We start from the raw sequence: 14,775 nt of genomic DNA on the forward strand, positions 1-14,775 counted from the left end.
TAGGAAGGTCCTTATCATGACCTACTACATTGCCTAATCTGACCCCTTCCAATAATTTTAACTTATGACACTCAAACCCTTCCTTTATGTATCCCAGACATCTAGCCCTTTTTCTACTCATTGAACAGTATGTTCAGTAAGTGATCAGTTCTGAAGTTTCATTCATTCATTCATTCATTCATTCATTGGTTTGTTTAAAATACTATTTACCATGTGTCATGATGTTTTCTGTTATCTGGGACTCAGCAATGAACAAAATAAATATTATTGCATTTACAGAATTTACATTCTAGTTGGGAGACAACTAAATAAGGAAAATATGTGGCATGTCAGCAATAACTTTTCTAAAGAAAAATGAAGCAAAGCCACTCATGGGTAGGGTGGGTTTGCTATTTTAAGTAGATCACTGGTGAAAGTTTCTTAAGGAAGGTAATATTTGAGAGAATATCTGAAAGAATGAGGGAGCAAGGTATGTGAATATCTAAGGGGAAGAGTGTTCAGAGAGGAAGGGCGTTAGGGACAGAGGTGAGATAGGGCCCTTTGAAGAATAGTAAATAGGTTATAACGTGTGGCTGGAGTGGAATGATCAAGACAGAGATGAGCCCATAGTCAGCCAAGACCCAGATCACATGGGGTCTTATGGACCAAAAATAAAGCCTTGGTTTTTATTCTGCAAGAGATTGAGAATTATTAGAGGATTCTGAGCAACAGAGTGACATGATCTGATTTTGATTTTGAAATGGTTACTATGGCTACTGTGCAAAAAGTAGTCTATGTATATGGAAGGAGAGAAGGTTAGGGAAGGGGTAGGGGGGCAAAGAGAACACAGAGTGGTAAGTGAAAGAGCTATTGAAATAATTCAGGTAAGAGATAATGGCAACTTGGACCAGGGCGGTAGTAGCTGAAGCAGCCAGATTTGGGATATAGTTTGAAGTTACAGGTGGCGAGGTCTTAGGATAGCTAGACATAGGGAGGTGCAAAAAGGGAAGAGTCAAGTAGAAGGCAAAGATTTTTGGCTTGAATAACTGGAAGACAGGGGTCTCATTAATTGAACTAGGGAAGATGGCATAAGATGGAGGTTGAAGACAAGATCAGCAGTTTACCTTGGGACACATTAAGAATGAGATGTTAAATATCCAATGTCAGACACTGAAGTTCACAATAGAGGTCAGGACTAGAGAGTTAAACTTGGGAGTTGGCATATAAGTGTATTTAAGCCAGAAGAATGGATGAGACTTGATGAGACTCCCAAGATACTTCATATAGATACAGAAAAGAATAAAACCAGGAGTAAGCACTGGGAGGTCCAATATTTAGTAGTTAGAAGAAGGAAAGGGAATAAAGAAAAAGCAAAGAGAGATAGGGAAAACAACAACAGGAAGGTATAATATTCTGAAAGCCAAGGAAAGAAAAATGTTCTAAGAAAGTAGGGGGTAAACCAGTGTGCCAAATGTTGCTGTCACTTCAAGTAAGCTAAGAACTGACCACTGGGTTTAACAATGTGTAGGTCACCCGAACCCCTGACAACAGCAGTTTCAGTGAATAGTTAGACAGCCTACTTGGAATGCATTCAAGAAAGAAGAGCAGTGGAAGACTTAGAGACTGTAAGTACAGATAATTTATTCAAGGAGAATTACTATAAAGAGAAACAGGTAAATGAATCATTATCTTTTTCTATGTCTGGAATGCTATCTACCTACTCCCACTTCATCCCACCCCCTAGTTAACTTGCAATCATGTTTTAGATTTCAGTTCCAACATCAGTTCAAAGCTAATCTAAACCTATCAGACTCCTGATGCTATGCTACTATAGCACCCTTTCATTTTCTTCTTAACTTTTATTATAGGTAGAAATCATTGTATGTATAATTCCTATATTAATGTCAATATGTCATCATGAGATGGAGACTGTGCTGGACTTATTCAACCTGTGGCCACTCAGGTCAGCACCTTTTCAGTCACATAGGACCCCTTGAGGTAGTTCTGCCGAGGGAGCCACATTCCTTGAATTTTAGCCTGGAAAGAATGGTCCTTCTGTGGGTAGTGTATGTCAGACCAACAACTTTCTGTCACCTTCTTATATGAGTCAATCTCTTTCCAGAAAAGAATGTGAACTCTAGCAATAATGACTTCCATAACACATGATTTTCTGACTAAAACTTGGTGCTCTAAATGTGTGGCAATTTCAGCAGGTTAACAGGATATTCCTTACTAGAAATCTTTTCATGAAAAGCTATGTTAAATCAGGGCCTGTAAGGCCTGATGGAAAGAAAGTCTATGATCTTAATAAGAGAAAATGTTCAGCTGCTGTTAACTCTGTTAATCCTAAAATAGGTTACAAAACAACAGCATCTAAAATGTAAATGTTTATTTTATTTTTTTTATTTCTTGCCCAAATAAAACTGGCTATAAGGAGACTTTCATTTTACCTTGAAGCTGCAAAGAAGCTTGTGATTTGGTAACCAAAACTGGCATAGTAAGCATGTTCCATGATGGCCATCAACTGAATGCAGTTGTATCCTACATAAGCAAAGCCAAACAGAGATTAAGCCACATTAAAAGTAATAATAATAATAATGAAAAAGTATATAAACTCAGCATACATCTTCTGAAGACATTAAATTTTACATACACAAATGATTTAATCATTTTGAAAAGTTCTTTTACTTTAACATCTTTTGCTTTGTCTGACCTTCTAACACAAAACCGGACAGTTCTTGAGAGCTACACTCTAACCAGCTATTTGAAATGTCTCATTTTAACAAGTAATAAATGATATGCAAATATACTCTTAATTTGACTTTAGAATATTAAAGATGGCAATCTGCATATGCTAAACTTCAGTTGAACTTCTAATATTCATATTGAAGATTATGAAAGCTAAATAAAACTAATGGATTGCATACCTTATACTTCTATTTTATCTTTTTCTTTATATTTGTGTTATTTCTACCATATAGCAAAAGATATACCAGCATGTTTCACAAAGTAAGTTTTACAGAAACAATATTAATTCTTCTATTTTCCACTATTTCTTGCACCTGTGAAAGTTACATGTGTGCATGCATGTGCACACACATACAACCTCCCTTTCTTTACAGGAAAATGGTTTGCTCTAACACTAAATGAAGTGATACAAAAGGGTAGGTATTTTATCTTAAACATTAATAAACTTAAAAGAGTTTACTAATGTGTTTTTAAAATAAGCAAATAGAGAAGAAGAAACTGGTTTTTAAAAGAAAAAAAACTTAAAAAATCAGGCTTTTCTTCTTCGAAGTATAATTTGGTAAAATTTTCAAATATGATTTGATCGTTCTGAAAATTACATTTCTGCAACAGATATGAAAAATTAATTCACATCAATATATCCTTTAATGCACATATTTCAGTACATAATTAATACTGGAACAATTACAGGTTCATGTTCAGAATTAGGTATTTATAAGTCTGCAGGATAACTAACTTCAAGGTTCCTGATCTGCTGAAGAGGTATTACTATTGTCTTTTTATTGTTAACTACATCAGGCCTGATAGAAACAGAAATACATACAACTAAACTAGTTATATATTTTATAACAAAACATAGAGTTTGTAGATTATTTCTCTATCATGTAATGAATATTATTCTTATGATCAAGTATCAATTTTTAGTTTTTATCATTAATTTTATGGCATCATTCTTGGATTCATTCATGTTCAGGTACTAGGCTAATCCAAACACAAAGATGAATCAGAGAATCTTTATTCTGCCTAACCTTCTACAAGACCCAGGTCATCAACAAGTTATTACAGTATGAAATGATAAAATGTTTCAAATATATCAATTTTAATATAACATTTATTAAATATAATTAATTTTAAATTTTTAATATATTTAATCAATTTTGGTTTCTGGAACCTAACCTCACCGTCACAGATAATTAAGACCCATATATAAACTGAAAACTTTAAACTGAAAACTTTAACCATGAGCTGCAAAATTTTCTTTTAGACAAAATTTAGGCTGCCTATAGGAAGCAGAATAATTAAATGTACTTTATTTTTCTGCCCAACCAGTGGAGCAGGTGCTAATGTGCTGTGAAATTATAAAAAAAATATTAAAAAGTTACCTATAACAAGAAAAATAATAGATTTAAACCATACTGAATCAACAGTTTGGCATTATACTATCAGTTTCCTGGTTGTTTACATGAAGACAGGGTTTGGGTTTGTGTCACTGTAGTCCTGTATATGAAGATCTAGAACAATAACGTCTCACACAGAAGATGTACCATAAATATTAGTCAAATAAGTCATCTAGCCAGGAGCTATATATGCAATGACTGATACAAATGAGTTGTAGTTACCTTTGAAATGTAAGACTTTTTTCTTGAACAGACTAAAAGGAACAGTCTATAATCAATGACCACTTAATTTGATGAAAGTTCTCTCCTGTAGAGAAGTAATTAAGCTTACATATTTATCTACAATTTGGGAAACCATCAGTTCACATTACTTAAAATTGAAATGGAAATAATATCTTGATTTCTTATGGTCTAATTTCATTCTTCTTTTCTATGCTATCACTATTACAGGGCAAATTGAGAAGCCTAAAATAAAATGCATTTCTATTACATATTTAATCTCTTAACACAAAAAAAGAGACTCTTGTAATTAGCTTTTCTAATAAGAGAACAGACTCATTAAAATTTTATCTGAATAAAAATCACAGTTATTACTTACCAAGGTCTTTGATTCTTGGTAGTACATTGCATGTAAAATGTTTATAAGAAGCTATTTTTCCTTCATAGGAAGAAATTCCCACGTGAGATTCATAAATTCTTAGACTTCTTGGCTTCTTTGGTCTGGTATGCTTAAACTACAGAATAAAAAATTACAAATACAATTAGGCCAGAAATGCAGGTATACCACTAACTGGTTAAGCAGGTTAAATGAAATGGTAAATCAACTCAGCTAAATACTTTTGAACTATTTTCACATATAAAAAGCATTGGCTACATCCATTAAATTTTCTTTTAGAAAAAAATACTTCTTAGGATCATGTTAATGACTATTTCTTAAAAGGGTAATTATGTAATGGCTTAATGCCTTATCATTGAGTAAAGATATATTTTGAGCCTAAGCCTTAGAAAAAACATATAAGATGCAAAATGTATATATTTTTATTAAATATGAATCATTTATCAACAAGCTCTAATAACTTGACAAAAAAAGTGAGTTCAAAGATGTAACTCATCAATAACACAGCCTTAAAAATTACCCTAAATAATACATTCATGAGATGTTTTCCCTATTCTTTGTTCCTAAGAACACTGATCCTACTTCAAACCCATGACAATGAGAAATATCACATCACTGAAGAGTCTTTACTAAATCAGAAATTGTGCGTTAAAAAAATAGAATCAGTGTCCCTTTTACAGGTCAGTACATAGATATTTAGTTTTCTTTTTCCCTCCTAACCTCAGAAATGCATAATAAAACAAAAAGTTCCTTCTTATTTTATTGGATACAGATGATGGATTCTGATATATGTATAACATATCAGGTACATTATGAGGTAAAATATTAAACAAGCAGTATAGAGAGAAGTTAAACATTGCTATAAATAAAAGTTATAAAATTAAAATTAATTTTCCTAGAAATATTGGAACAAGCATTTAAAAATTTCTTGTTCTCACTTTATATGGGTGCTCTGGATCCCAGTGTATCCAATCATAATTCACATTATCACCTTCACGAGTCACATACTTTGCCCATGGCGAAATACGATACAAGATCTCTCCACTTTTGCTCCTAATAACAACCTATAAAAGAGAATGAGATGTTATTGCTTTAAAATACTCTCAAAAAACTCTTAAGATAATGCAAAATATTTTATGATCACTGCTACACATAAGGAAAGAAAGAATGATCTTAAGAATCCAATCTATCATTCATATGTGTGACCTTAAAGATTTTGAACTTTTATAAACCTTGCTTTCCTTATGAGCAATATATGATCCTTAAAGTCACTTCCAGCTTGAATATTTTATGATTATCTGGCAATTTCCATCATTGCCAACCAACCAATACAGTGGTTAATTAAACATACAGTGGGTAGTAAAAAGACAATAATATTATTTGGAAACTATTGTCAATAAATTGATCAATGGGGAAAAAAATCCTACTCTATTAGAAAAAGTGATGAGTTATATCACTGTCTCTTTTATTTGCTTTTAACAGCAATTATAACATTTTCAAGAAGTCAAGAGGAAAAGAAAATACAAGAAATTTGATTAATTATTGTATTCTCTCTCCCCACACACACATACACACACAGACACTACCCTGCAAATATTTTCCACCTCTCCTCAACTTCTATATCTTATTCCAAATATGCTTTACCATGTAAAACCAAACATTTTCCTCTTTAACCATCCATTTTTTTTTGTCAATAATATCCCTGTTGTTACTTGCCAATAATATCACTGTTGTCATTGCAATAAAAAATAAAAGAAATGCAAATCCACCATTTTAGACTTAATAATGAAAATGGATTTCAAATTTATCAGTATGAACCACATAAGCAGAGTTGCCAAGGATTGAAATGATAGCTTTTTAAAAAGTTTTTCTTTTTTTACATTAAGTCTTCTAAAAGCAGGTAATAATAAAAATTGTTCAGAGTAGGAGCTATGTTATGCCCTGAGCATTGAGAAAATATATATTCTTCAGTCTTCTTTGACAAAGAAAAGCTCAAGTATGCACAATTCTTGGTAATTAAATATTTGTATAATGTTTTATAATTATAAAGTATATGACTTTCATAGCCATATCTTGCTTGATTCCAGAGAATCTTTAAACTCTAAATATTAAATGATATGAAGTGAATTGCCAAAAGTTCCGAAGTCATCAAGTGGCAGAGCCAAAAGCTGAACACAGTTCTGATACTCATTTTCAAGCTTTTAACAGGTAACCACAGCACTTCCTTCATATACCAAGAAAGAATAAATCTTGATTTATGATGAATGAGGCAGGTGAGTGATGAAAAGGAATGTCTATCTTGTGTGAACACAGTTCTTTCTCCTTCATTATGCCTACTTATTGAAGCCAATGACGGCCAAGTGCTATTATTCAATAATTATCACAAAAACATGAATGAATGTGATCAACCCATTTCAGGAGTACTTTATCCCAAAAAGATGTATTCCCTTAAACCACATGGATTTCTAGTATAAAGTACAACAGTGATATGTTTAAGAAAAGACCCCATTGCTCACTCATCAACTGAGAACAGGCTATGAGAAAACAAAATACTACAAATCAGTTTTTAATAAATAACCATTTGCCTAACTCATCTGTCTTTTCTCTTTTTTGCAAATGGCTCTATAACCCTTCCAGAGGATGATCATAAACTAGCAATTATTTTTGAAGGTACCTGTTAGCAGAGAATATTTGAAAATTTAAGAGTATGAAGGATCTCCTCATGTTGAATATAATTTCCACATTCTTAGGAATATTAATTTGTTTATACCTTGATGTACATATGAATGTTTTCAGAAGCTACTGAGTGATGGGTACTGGAAGGAACAATCCTATAATGGGTCTCTCACACTCCTACATTATTTTGGTGAATATGTTGAGAAAACAAGGCCCTGACTCTTATTTATTAACAGCGGCATTCTATATGAGTTGTGTTGTAGCAAACCATTCTGAGAAATGAGATAATGTCAGTTATCTTGGAAATACAAAACAGATTTGCTTACTGCTTACTATAAAAGAATGGATTCCCCAGGATAATATTCCTGAACTATGATGCAAACCACTGTATGAGTAACCTCCTTCTAGACCATCACCCCTACGTCACCCCTATGTGACTTGGAAGACAAGAGGAACTAATGTTCATATTGCTTATCTTCATACTGCTTATTCATATGTGCTGTGAGTAATAAAATCATTTGTCTCTGACTCAGGAATCCCATGCTTTCTGCCAGAATCCATGGAACAGGAACAGGTAAAGTTATAATTTGAAGATAGGGTAAAATCAAATCCTATACCTGACAAAGGATTATTTAATCATTCACTGAATGACTTCAATACTTTTGTTTCCAAAAGTTCTGTTTATTTCTTCCCTAACAGTCATTTCTATTTGTGTTGCTTTTTGGGATGGGGTCTTTTAATTTTACAATTCCCTCCTTCTTTCTTAGTAACAGAATTATAGCCTGGGGGCCTGAATGATATGTAGAACAATGCTTCCCACCAAATCTGGGAGAGTTATATGTGATCATTACATAAATGGTAAATAAATGTATCTGATCTTTAGGCTCCTGAATTTTGGAGGGATCTTTTTTATAGTAGTTTAGACTTTCCTAAACAATGCACTTTGCCAGAGTAACCACCTTAGCTTGCTTTTGATTTGCTGTTCCTAAACTGTCATGCTAAACAGCTAAGAGTATTATAATAAATCTAAATAAATTTAACTTGAGAGATACTCAAATAATAAAGAATATAACCTTTTTGGACTAAACTTTGTTCACAAACTTTTTTGGGGGGGCGTAAAGGAGAACAAAAGGGTAGTTTAGATTTTTGCTCTCATGAGGTCAGATTCAGATGAAAGAGTATTTTAGATGATAAGACTTTATATAATTTAAGTTGCAACCTCAAAACAGCCCAAGCTATATAGCAAACTGAAATGACAGAGCTAGCTTAATAGATCTTTTCATGATATGAGTTTAAGAGCTAATGGGTTGAAGAGTTCATTTGATACTACCAAATTGAAAATATTAAATACTACTTATATTAGTGTATAAAATAGTATACAAGTTCTAAATAGCAATAGGCATTATGCATCTAAATATTTTTTAAAAGTGATTCTCAGTGACTCACCAATTCTAATTATAGAAGTGTGCTCTGTGGAAATTAATTAGAGATGTGTCCAAAGGACTATATTCTTATCTATTAACCTTAGTGTTATTTTCATTAGCAAAAAGTGACTGAATAATGTATAGTTGTTAAAAACTATACTGTTGAATGTATATATACATTGAAGGTTTCAAGAACATTCTGTTAAGTTATAAAAAGTAATGTATTGCATTTTCTTCTGTAATTGCATACAGACGTATAAAGTAGTTTAAAACAGAAAAAGTATTGACATGTTTGCCTATAGACAGAGGTTATTAGTAGCTTTTATCTTCCAGGTTTTTTTATTTCTATGTTGTTATTACTTCCTTTCATTTGTATAGCTTCCATAATCAGAAGAAAAATATTTTAGTAAGAATTAAAAATAGATGAATCATATAATTACACACACATTTGTAGCTCTATACTACTCAAATTGCATATACTGTGTACATAAATATATTGACACAGTAATAAAAATGGAACTTTAAAAAAATACATCAAATAACTTTAAAGGAATATACTAATGAAAAGAATATCATGATGAATTTTTTTAGGGTAAATAGATACTTCTTAAAATTGTAACTTTTTATAACATGATAAAAATGTTATTAAACTCCTTTTTTAATAAGCTAAATTATCTCTCTGACTTCGGGGAGGTTACCACCAAAAGACATTTTAAATAAAGAAGTGAATAAAAGAAACCTCTGTGCAAAACTCAAATTGACTTAGTGAATTGTGTGAAATCAAATCTTATTTAGAAATTTCATTTAGAACTCAAATATACAATATAAGAAATAGTTTGGGCAAACAGTGAGGACCTAACAAAAGTGTGTTATGTGTTTTTTTTTGTGTGTGTGTGTTTGTGTGTGTGTATGTATGTATGTTCACTCATCCTAGGAATATCTTTTGAAATACTTCTTGCCAAAGAATATTGTTCCTATGGACTGGAAAATTACTGAGATAAGATGCTCCTCAGGTGGCCAACAATTTTATATAAAAACAGTGGATGTGTTCAGCTGGTTAGAAGTGTTACTGTCTATTGGAAAATGATATTGAATGTAACTCTAGGTTTCATGAGTAAATGTGTAGAAGACCAAGAGAAAAGGTGCAGATATTGAATAATGTAATTATTTCCCCAGATTATACTGGCAAAATCACAACTACAATGTATGAGGAAAATCTCTTCTTCGAAAAAAAATTGCTTAAACTAGGGTGAAAGAAAAATATATTAATAAAAATTACTATTTAATGGGATACAGGCCAAAGTAAATAACCAAGCAAAATAATGTTATCTCTTCCTCTTTTAAATTACCTCTGATTTTTACAATACTTAGTATAATTGATATTATATATAAAATACTTATACAAATAAATGAGTGTATTATATATAAAATATATAATTGATGTATACATACACATATAAATATACAATGAGTATAGCCATATACCAATGTACAATGCTAAATATCATTATTATGTGTGTTTAAAACATACTGAAAATGTATGTATTTATAAAGAGAGAGAAAGAAAAATACACACATACATACACACAGAACATATTGTAATTGTTCTTCATTTTTGTAAGTGCATGGGACAAAAATAAAGGAGCAAAATTGTTAGAAAAAGTAATCATTATTAAGTAGGAAAATAAGTGATATTCCAGAAGAGAATCTGATTGATTCTACCAATGATCAGAATCTTGAAGAAATAAGTGTGTGTTTTTAATATTTATAAATAACACAGTATAAACATTATTGTAAATGTGTAAATATAATTATTAAAACTTTAAAATAGCTTAATATAATTTCAAAAGCTCTTAAATCTCATTTTAATTCAGTTAAAATGTTACTACTGATCTTTGTTTCAAAAAAATAAGGACCTATGAGTATAAACTTTTGTCACAGTTTTGTTTGTTATTCTTGCTTGGACCAGCTTTAAGATTCAGTGAGATTACATAAGAAAGAATCACTCTGCCATTTTTGGAGGCTGAAAATGGCCTCTCAGGAGATGTCCTCATCGTACTCCCCAGAATCTGTGAATGCTACTCTAGATGGCAAAAAATAGTCTTTGCTGATGTGATCAAAATAAGGAACTTAAAATGGAGAAATTGTCCAGATTATCCAGAAGGGCAATCACTTAGATTCTTATAAGAAGCTGTCCGATATTTACACATCAGAAAAGGAGGGAAAAGCAATGTGACTAAGGAGACAGAGCCTGGAGTGATATGGACACTAGACAACAAATGCCAGAGGACACAAGAAGCTCAACTGGCAGGGAACAGATTCTCCCACTGGCCTTCCAGGGGGAATGTGGTCCTGCCAGCACAACACACTGATTTCAGCTCAGTGGATAGAGTTTTAACTACTGGCATCAAAACTGTGAGAGAACAAATTTCTGTTGTTTAAGCCACCAAATTTGAGCAGCAGCCATAGGAAATCCAGTATAGCCATTAAGGAAAAATCGGAGATAATAACTTCTCTAAGAATAAAATGATATGTACTTATATTCAGTTAAACTTTGTCAGTGCCAGAAAGGGTTAAAAAATAAAGCTATCCTAATGAGTAGTCTCAATAACACATTTGATCTCTTATTAACCTTCTATTCCCAAAAAGTAGACAAACACATACCAATGCATTTCAGTGGCCTTCACTAAACAAGATAAGTCTCCTTAACAATTCCCAGGAAAAGTAAACCCCTTCACAATAAACTTCTGCTGGGCTTCAGAACTGATAGGAAAGCCTTCAAAAAGTGAATCTGCAATATGCAGTGTTTATCCCTAGCATATTCCCACACAATTACTTTCAGAGATTGAACAAAAAGCCACTCTTTACATAATGCAAATAAAAGCTCTAATTTGCTGTAAGGAAAAAAATAGAAGGCTATTTTTTTTTTACAAATTCCCAATATATTTGCTTCATTAAACAGAGATGATATTATTTAAATAAACAGATAATCAGTTGGCAAAAATAGTAATAATAATAATCCTTATTGAAGAAATTTAATTCTGATTTTTCTAATTAGGAATATCAGAAATATCATCAAATAGTAAAAGGTATTCCATTGTGAACTTTACATTTACATGTCAATTAATGAGGGAAGAGAACCGAGACACCAATACATGTATCAAGGCAGTTTTCTAATAATAAGGTCCTGATACGTGAATGATCACTTTGTGAATAACTTTCATAAAACTATATGTAATTGATTGGTAAAAATCTGTAAATAAGGGTTATACACAAGCTATCATTTATATTACCATTGTTTATAATATGATATATAATATTGGCCCTGCTGTGGATACCAAATTAAAAAAATACTGTTATTTGAAATTTTTTAAATTTTCTGTTAATTTTTTCTGGATACTAAAGTTCATACATTTTAGAGATCACCATATTTTATTTCATAATTTTCAATTATAAAATCATTATAAAAAATTATCATATCCTTCAAAGACCTGAATGTAAGTCATGAAACCATAAAACTCATAGAAGAAAACCTAGGAAAAATCTCTTGAATATAAACATGAGCAACTTTTTCCTGACCACATTTCCTCCAGCAAGGGAAACAAAATAAAATATAAACACATGGGACTACATCAAACTAAGAGCTTCTGTATTAGCAGAACAAAAAGGCATCCTGCAGTATGGGAGAATATATTTGTAAATGACTTATCTGATAAGGGGTTAACATCCAAGATATACAAAGAACTTACATGCCTCAACACCCAAAAACCAAATAACTCGATTAAAAATGGACAAAGGATCTGAACAGACACTTCTCTAAAGAAGAAATTTGAATGGCCAGCAGGCACATGAAAAGATGCTCCTCACTGCTAATCATCAGGGAAATACAAATAAAACTGCAGTATCACCTCACGCCCATTAGGATGGGGAAAATCCAAAAGACAAACAACAACAAATGCAGGTGAGAATGTGGAGAAGGGGAACTCTCCTACACTGTTGGTGGGAATGTAAATTAGTTCAAGCATTGTGGAAAGTAATATGGAGGTTCCTCAAATAGTAAAAATAGAAATACCATTTGACCCAGGAATTCCACTCCTAGGAATTTACCCAATGAACACAAGATCCCAGATTCAAAAAGACATATGCACGCCTATGTTTATCGCAGCACTATTTACAATAGCCAAGACATGGAAGCAGCCTAAGTGTCCATCAGTAGATGAACGGATAAAGAAGATGTAGTACATAAAACACAATGGAATATTATTCAGCCATAAGAAGAAAACAAATCCCACCATTTGCAACAACATGGAAGCTAGAGGGTATTATGCTCAGTGATATAAGCCAGCTGGAAAAAGACAAGTACCAAATGATTTCCCTCATTTGTGGAGTGTAACAACAAAGCAGAAATGAAGGAATAAAACAGCAGCTGACTCACAAACTCCAAGTGACTAGCAGTACCAGAGATAAGGGATAGGGGAGGATGGGTGGGAAGGGAAGGAGAAGGGGATTAAGGGGCACTATAATCTGCAATTACAATATAGGTAGGTCATGGAAAAGGCAGTACAGCAGAGAAACTCTATAGCATCTTACTAAGCTGATAGACAGCAACTGCAATGGGGGAGGGCTGAGAACTTGATAAGGGTGAATGTTGAAACCACAATGTTGTTTATCTGACACCTTCATAAGATTGTATATCAATGATTTTTTAATAAAAACAATTTTCATATCCTTGTAATGCCCTTTATATCTCGAATGTTCAGGAATTGCCATTAGTGGGAAAGACATCAAATGATTAGATTAAGTCCCTTGAGCTCTTATGTTACACTATACAAAAGAAAAGCAGCAGCAATATCCTTCTAGTGGCTTAACTAAGAAAATATAGCAATCAACTGAACTTCAAAAGCAATAAACTATTGATAAATTTTCACTGATTTCTATCACTTTAGCTTTGTATGGGATTTCTTATTTTAAAATATGGCATCACGATTCAGTTTCCTTTTTTTTTCGTCTTATTAAGAAGCAAGAAATCTTTCTAAGGTTTAATCCAGTAACACTGGCTTGAGTAGAAATAGTTAAAGGATTTCTCTCACAAAAATGAAGCCATTAATAAAAAAAACTTTCCTTAAAAAAAAAGAGTAAGCGGCGGAGCCAACATGGTGGCGTGAGTAGGACAGTGGGAATCTCCTCCCAAAAACATATATACTTTTGAAAATACAACAAACACAACTAGCCCTAAAAGAGAGACCAGAAGACGCAGGACAGTGGCCAGACTGCAGCTACACCAGCGAGAACCCAGCGACTGGTGAAAGGGGTAAGATACAAGCCCCGGCCCCGCGGGACCCGAGCGCCCCTCCCCCCAGCTCCCGGCGGGAGAAGAGTAGGCAGAGCGGGAGGGAGACGGAGCCCAGGACTGCCGAACACCCAGCCCCAGCCATCCGGGCCAGAGCGCAGACACAGTACATGCCCAGGGGGCCCTGGATACTGGGGGAACAGGGAGTAAGACCTCTGAGCGGGTGCCGAAGCTGATGCCCCTGTGACAAAGAAAAGCGGGGGCTTTTTGAAAGTCTTAAAGGGACAGGGACTTAACAGCTTGACGGAAACAACCCAGGTCACAGTACAGCAGCTGGAAACTACAGGGAAAACCGGGTGCACTAACCCCCTGGGCAACAGTTCTGAGACCCCTCACGGAGGCAAACAGTCAAGCAGCCCCCCCATCCATTACCCCACCGGGCGCTGCGAAAGCAGAGAAGCAGCCTGAGACAAATTCCGTCCACAGAAAGGGAAATTTCTCCCTTCCGGCTAGGCAAGACACAAAGACCCACTCTACACGCAATTACCCAAAACAAGCCACTAGGGGTCGCAGTTGCCCCAGTAAAGAAAGGCCAGTAGCAAGTGAAAATTTTGGCCCTCCCAGCTGACAGTCAATAGCACCTGT

General features: G+C 33.5%; 1 protein-coding gene across 2 annotated transcripts in view; it reads right to left on the bottom strand.

Annotated features, from left to right (window-relative positions):
• The window catches only part of GBE1 (1,4-alpha-glucan branching enzyme 1), a 288,275-nt gene that overhangs the window by 140,821 nt on the left and 132,679 nt on the right, over window positions 1–14,775 (bottom strand). For both annotated transcript variants that reach the window (XM_057501844.1, XM_057501847.1), the window contains exons 4-6: window positions 5,679–5,804; window positions 4,723–4,858; window positions 2,430–2,520 (exon numbers count right to left, since the gene is read on the bottom strand). In XM_057501844.1, the coding sequence (XP_057357827.1) occupies window positions 2,430–2,520; window positions 4,723–4,858; window positions 5,679–5,804 (353 nt within the window). The remainder of the gene's footprint in view (window positions 1–2,429; window positions 2,521–4,722; window positions 4,859–5,678; window positions 5,805–14,775) is intronic.

Source organism: Manis pentadactyla, chromosome 1 (genome assembly GCF_030020395.1).
Source record: "Manis pentadactyla isolate mManPen7 chromosome 1, mManPen7.hap1, whole genome shotgun sequence".
NCBI lineage: Eukaryota > Metazoa > Chordata > Mammalia > Pholidota > Manidae > Manis > Manis pentadactyla.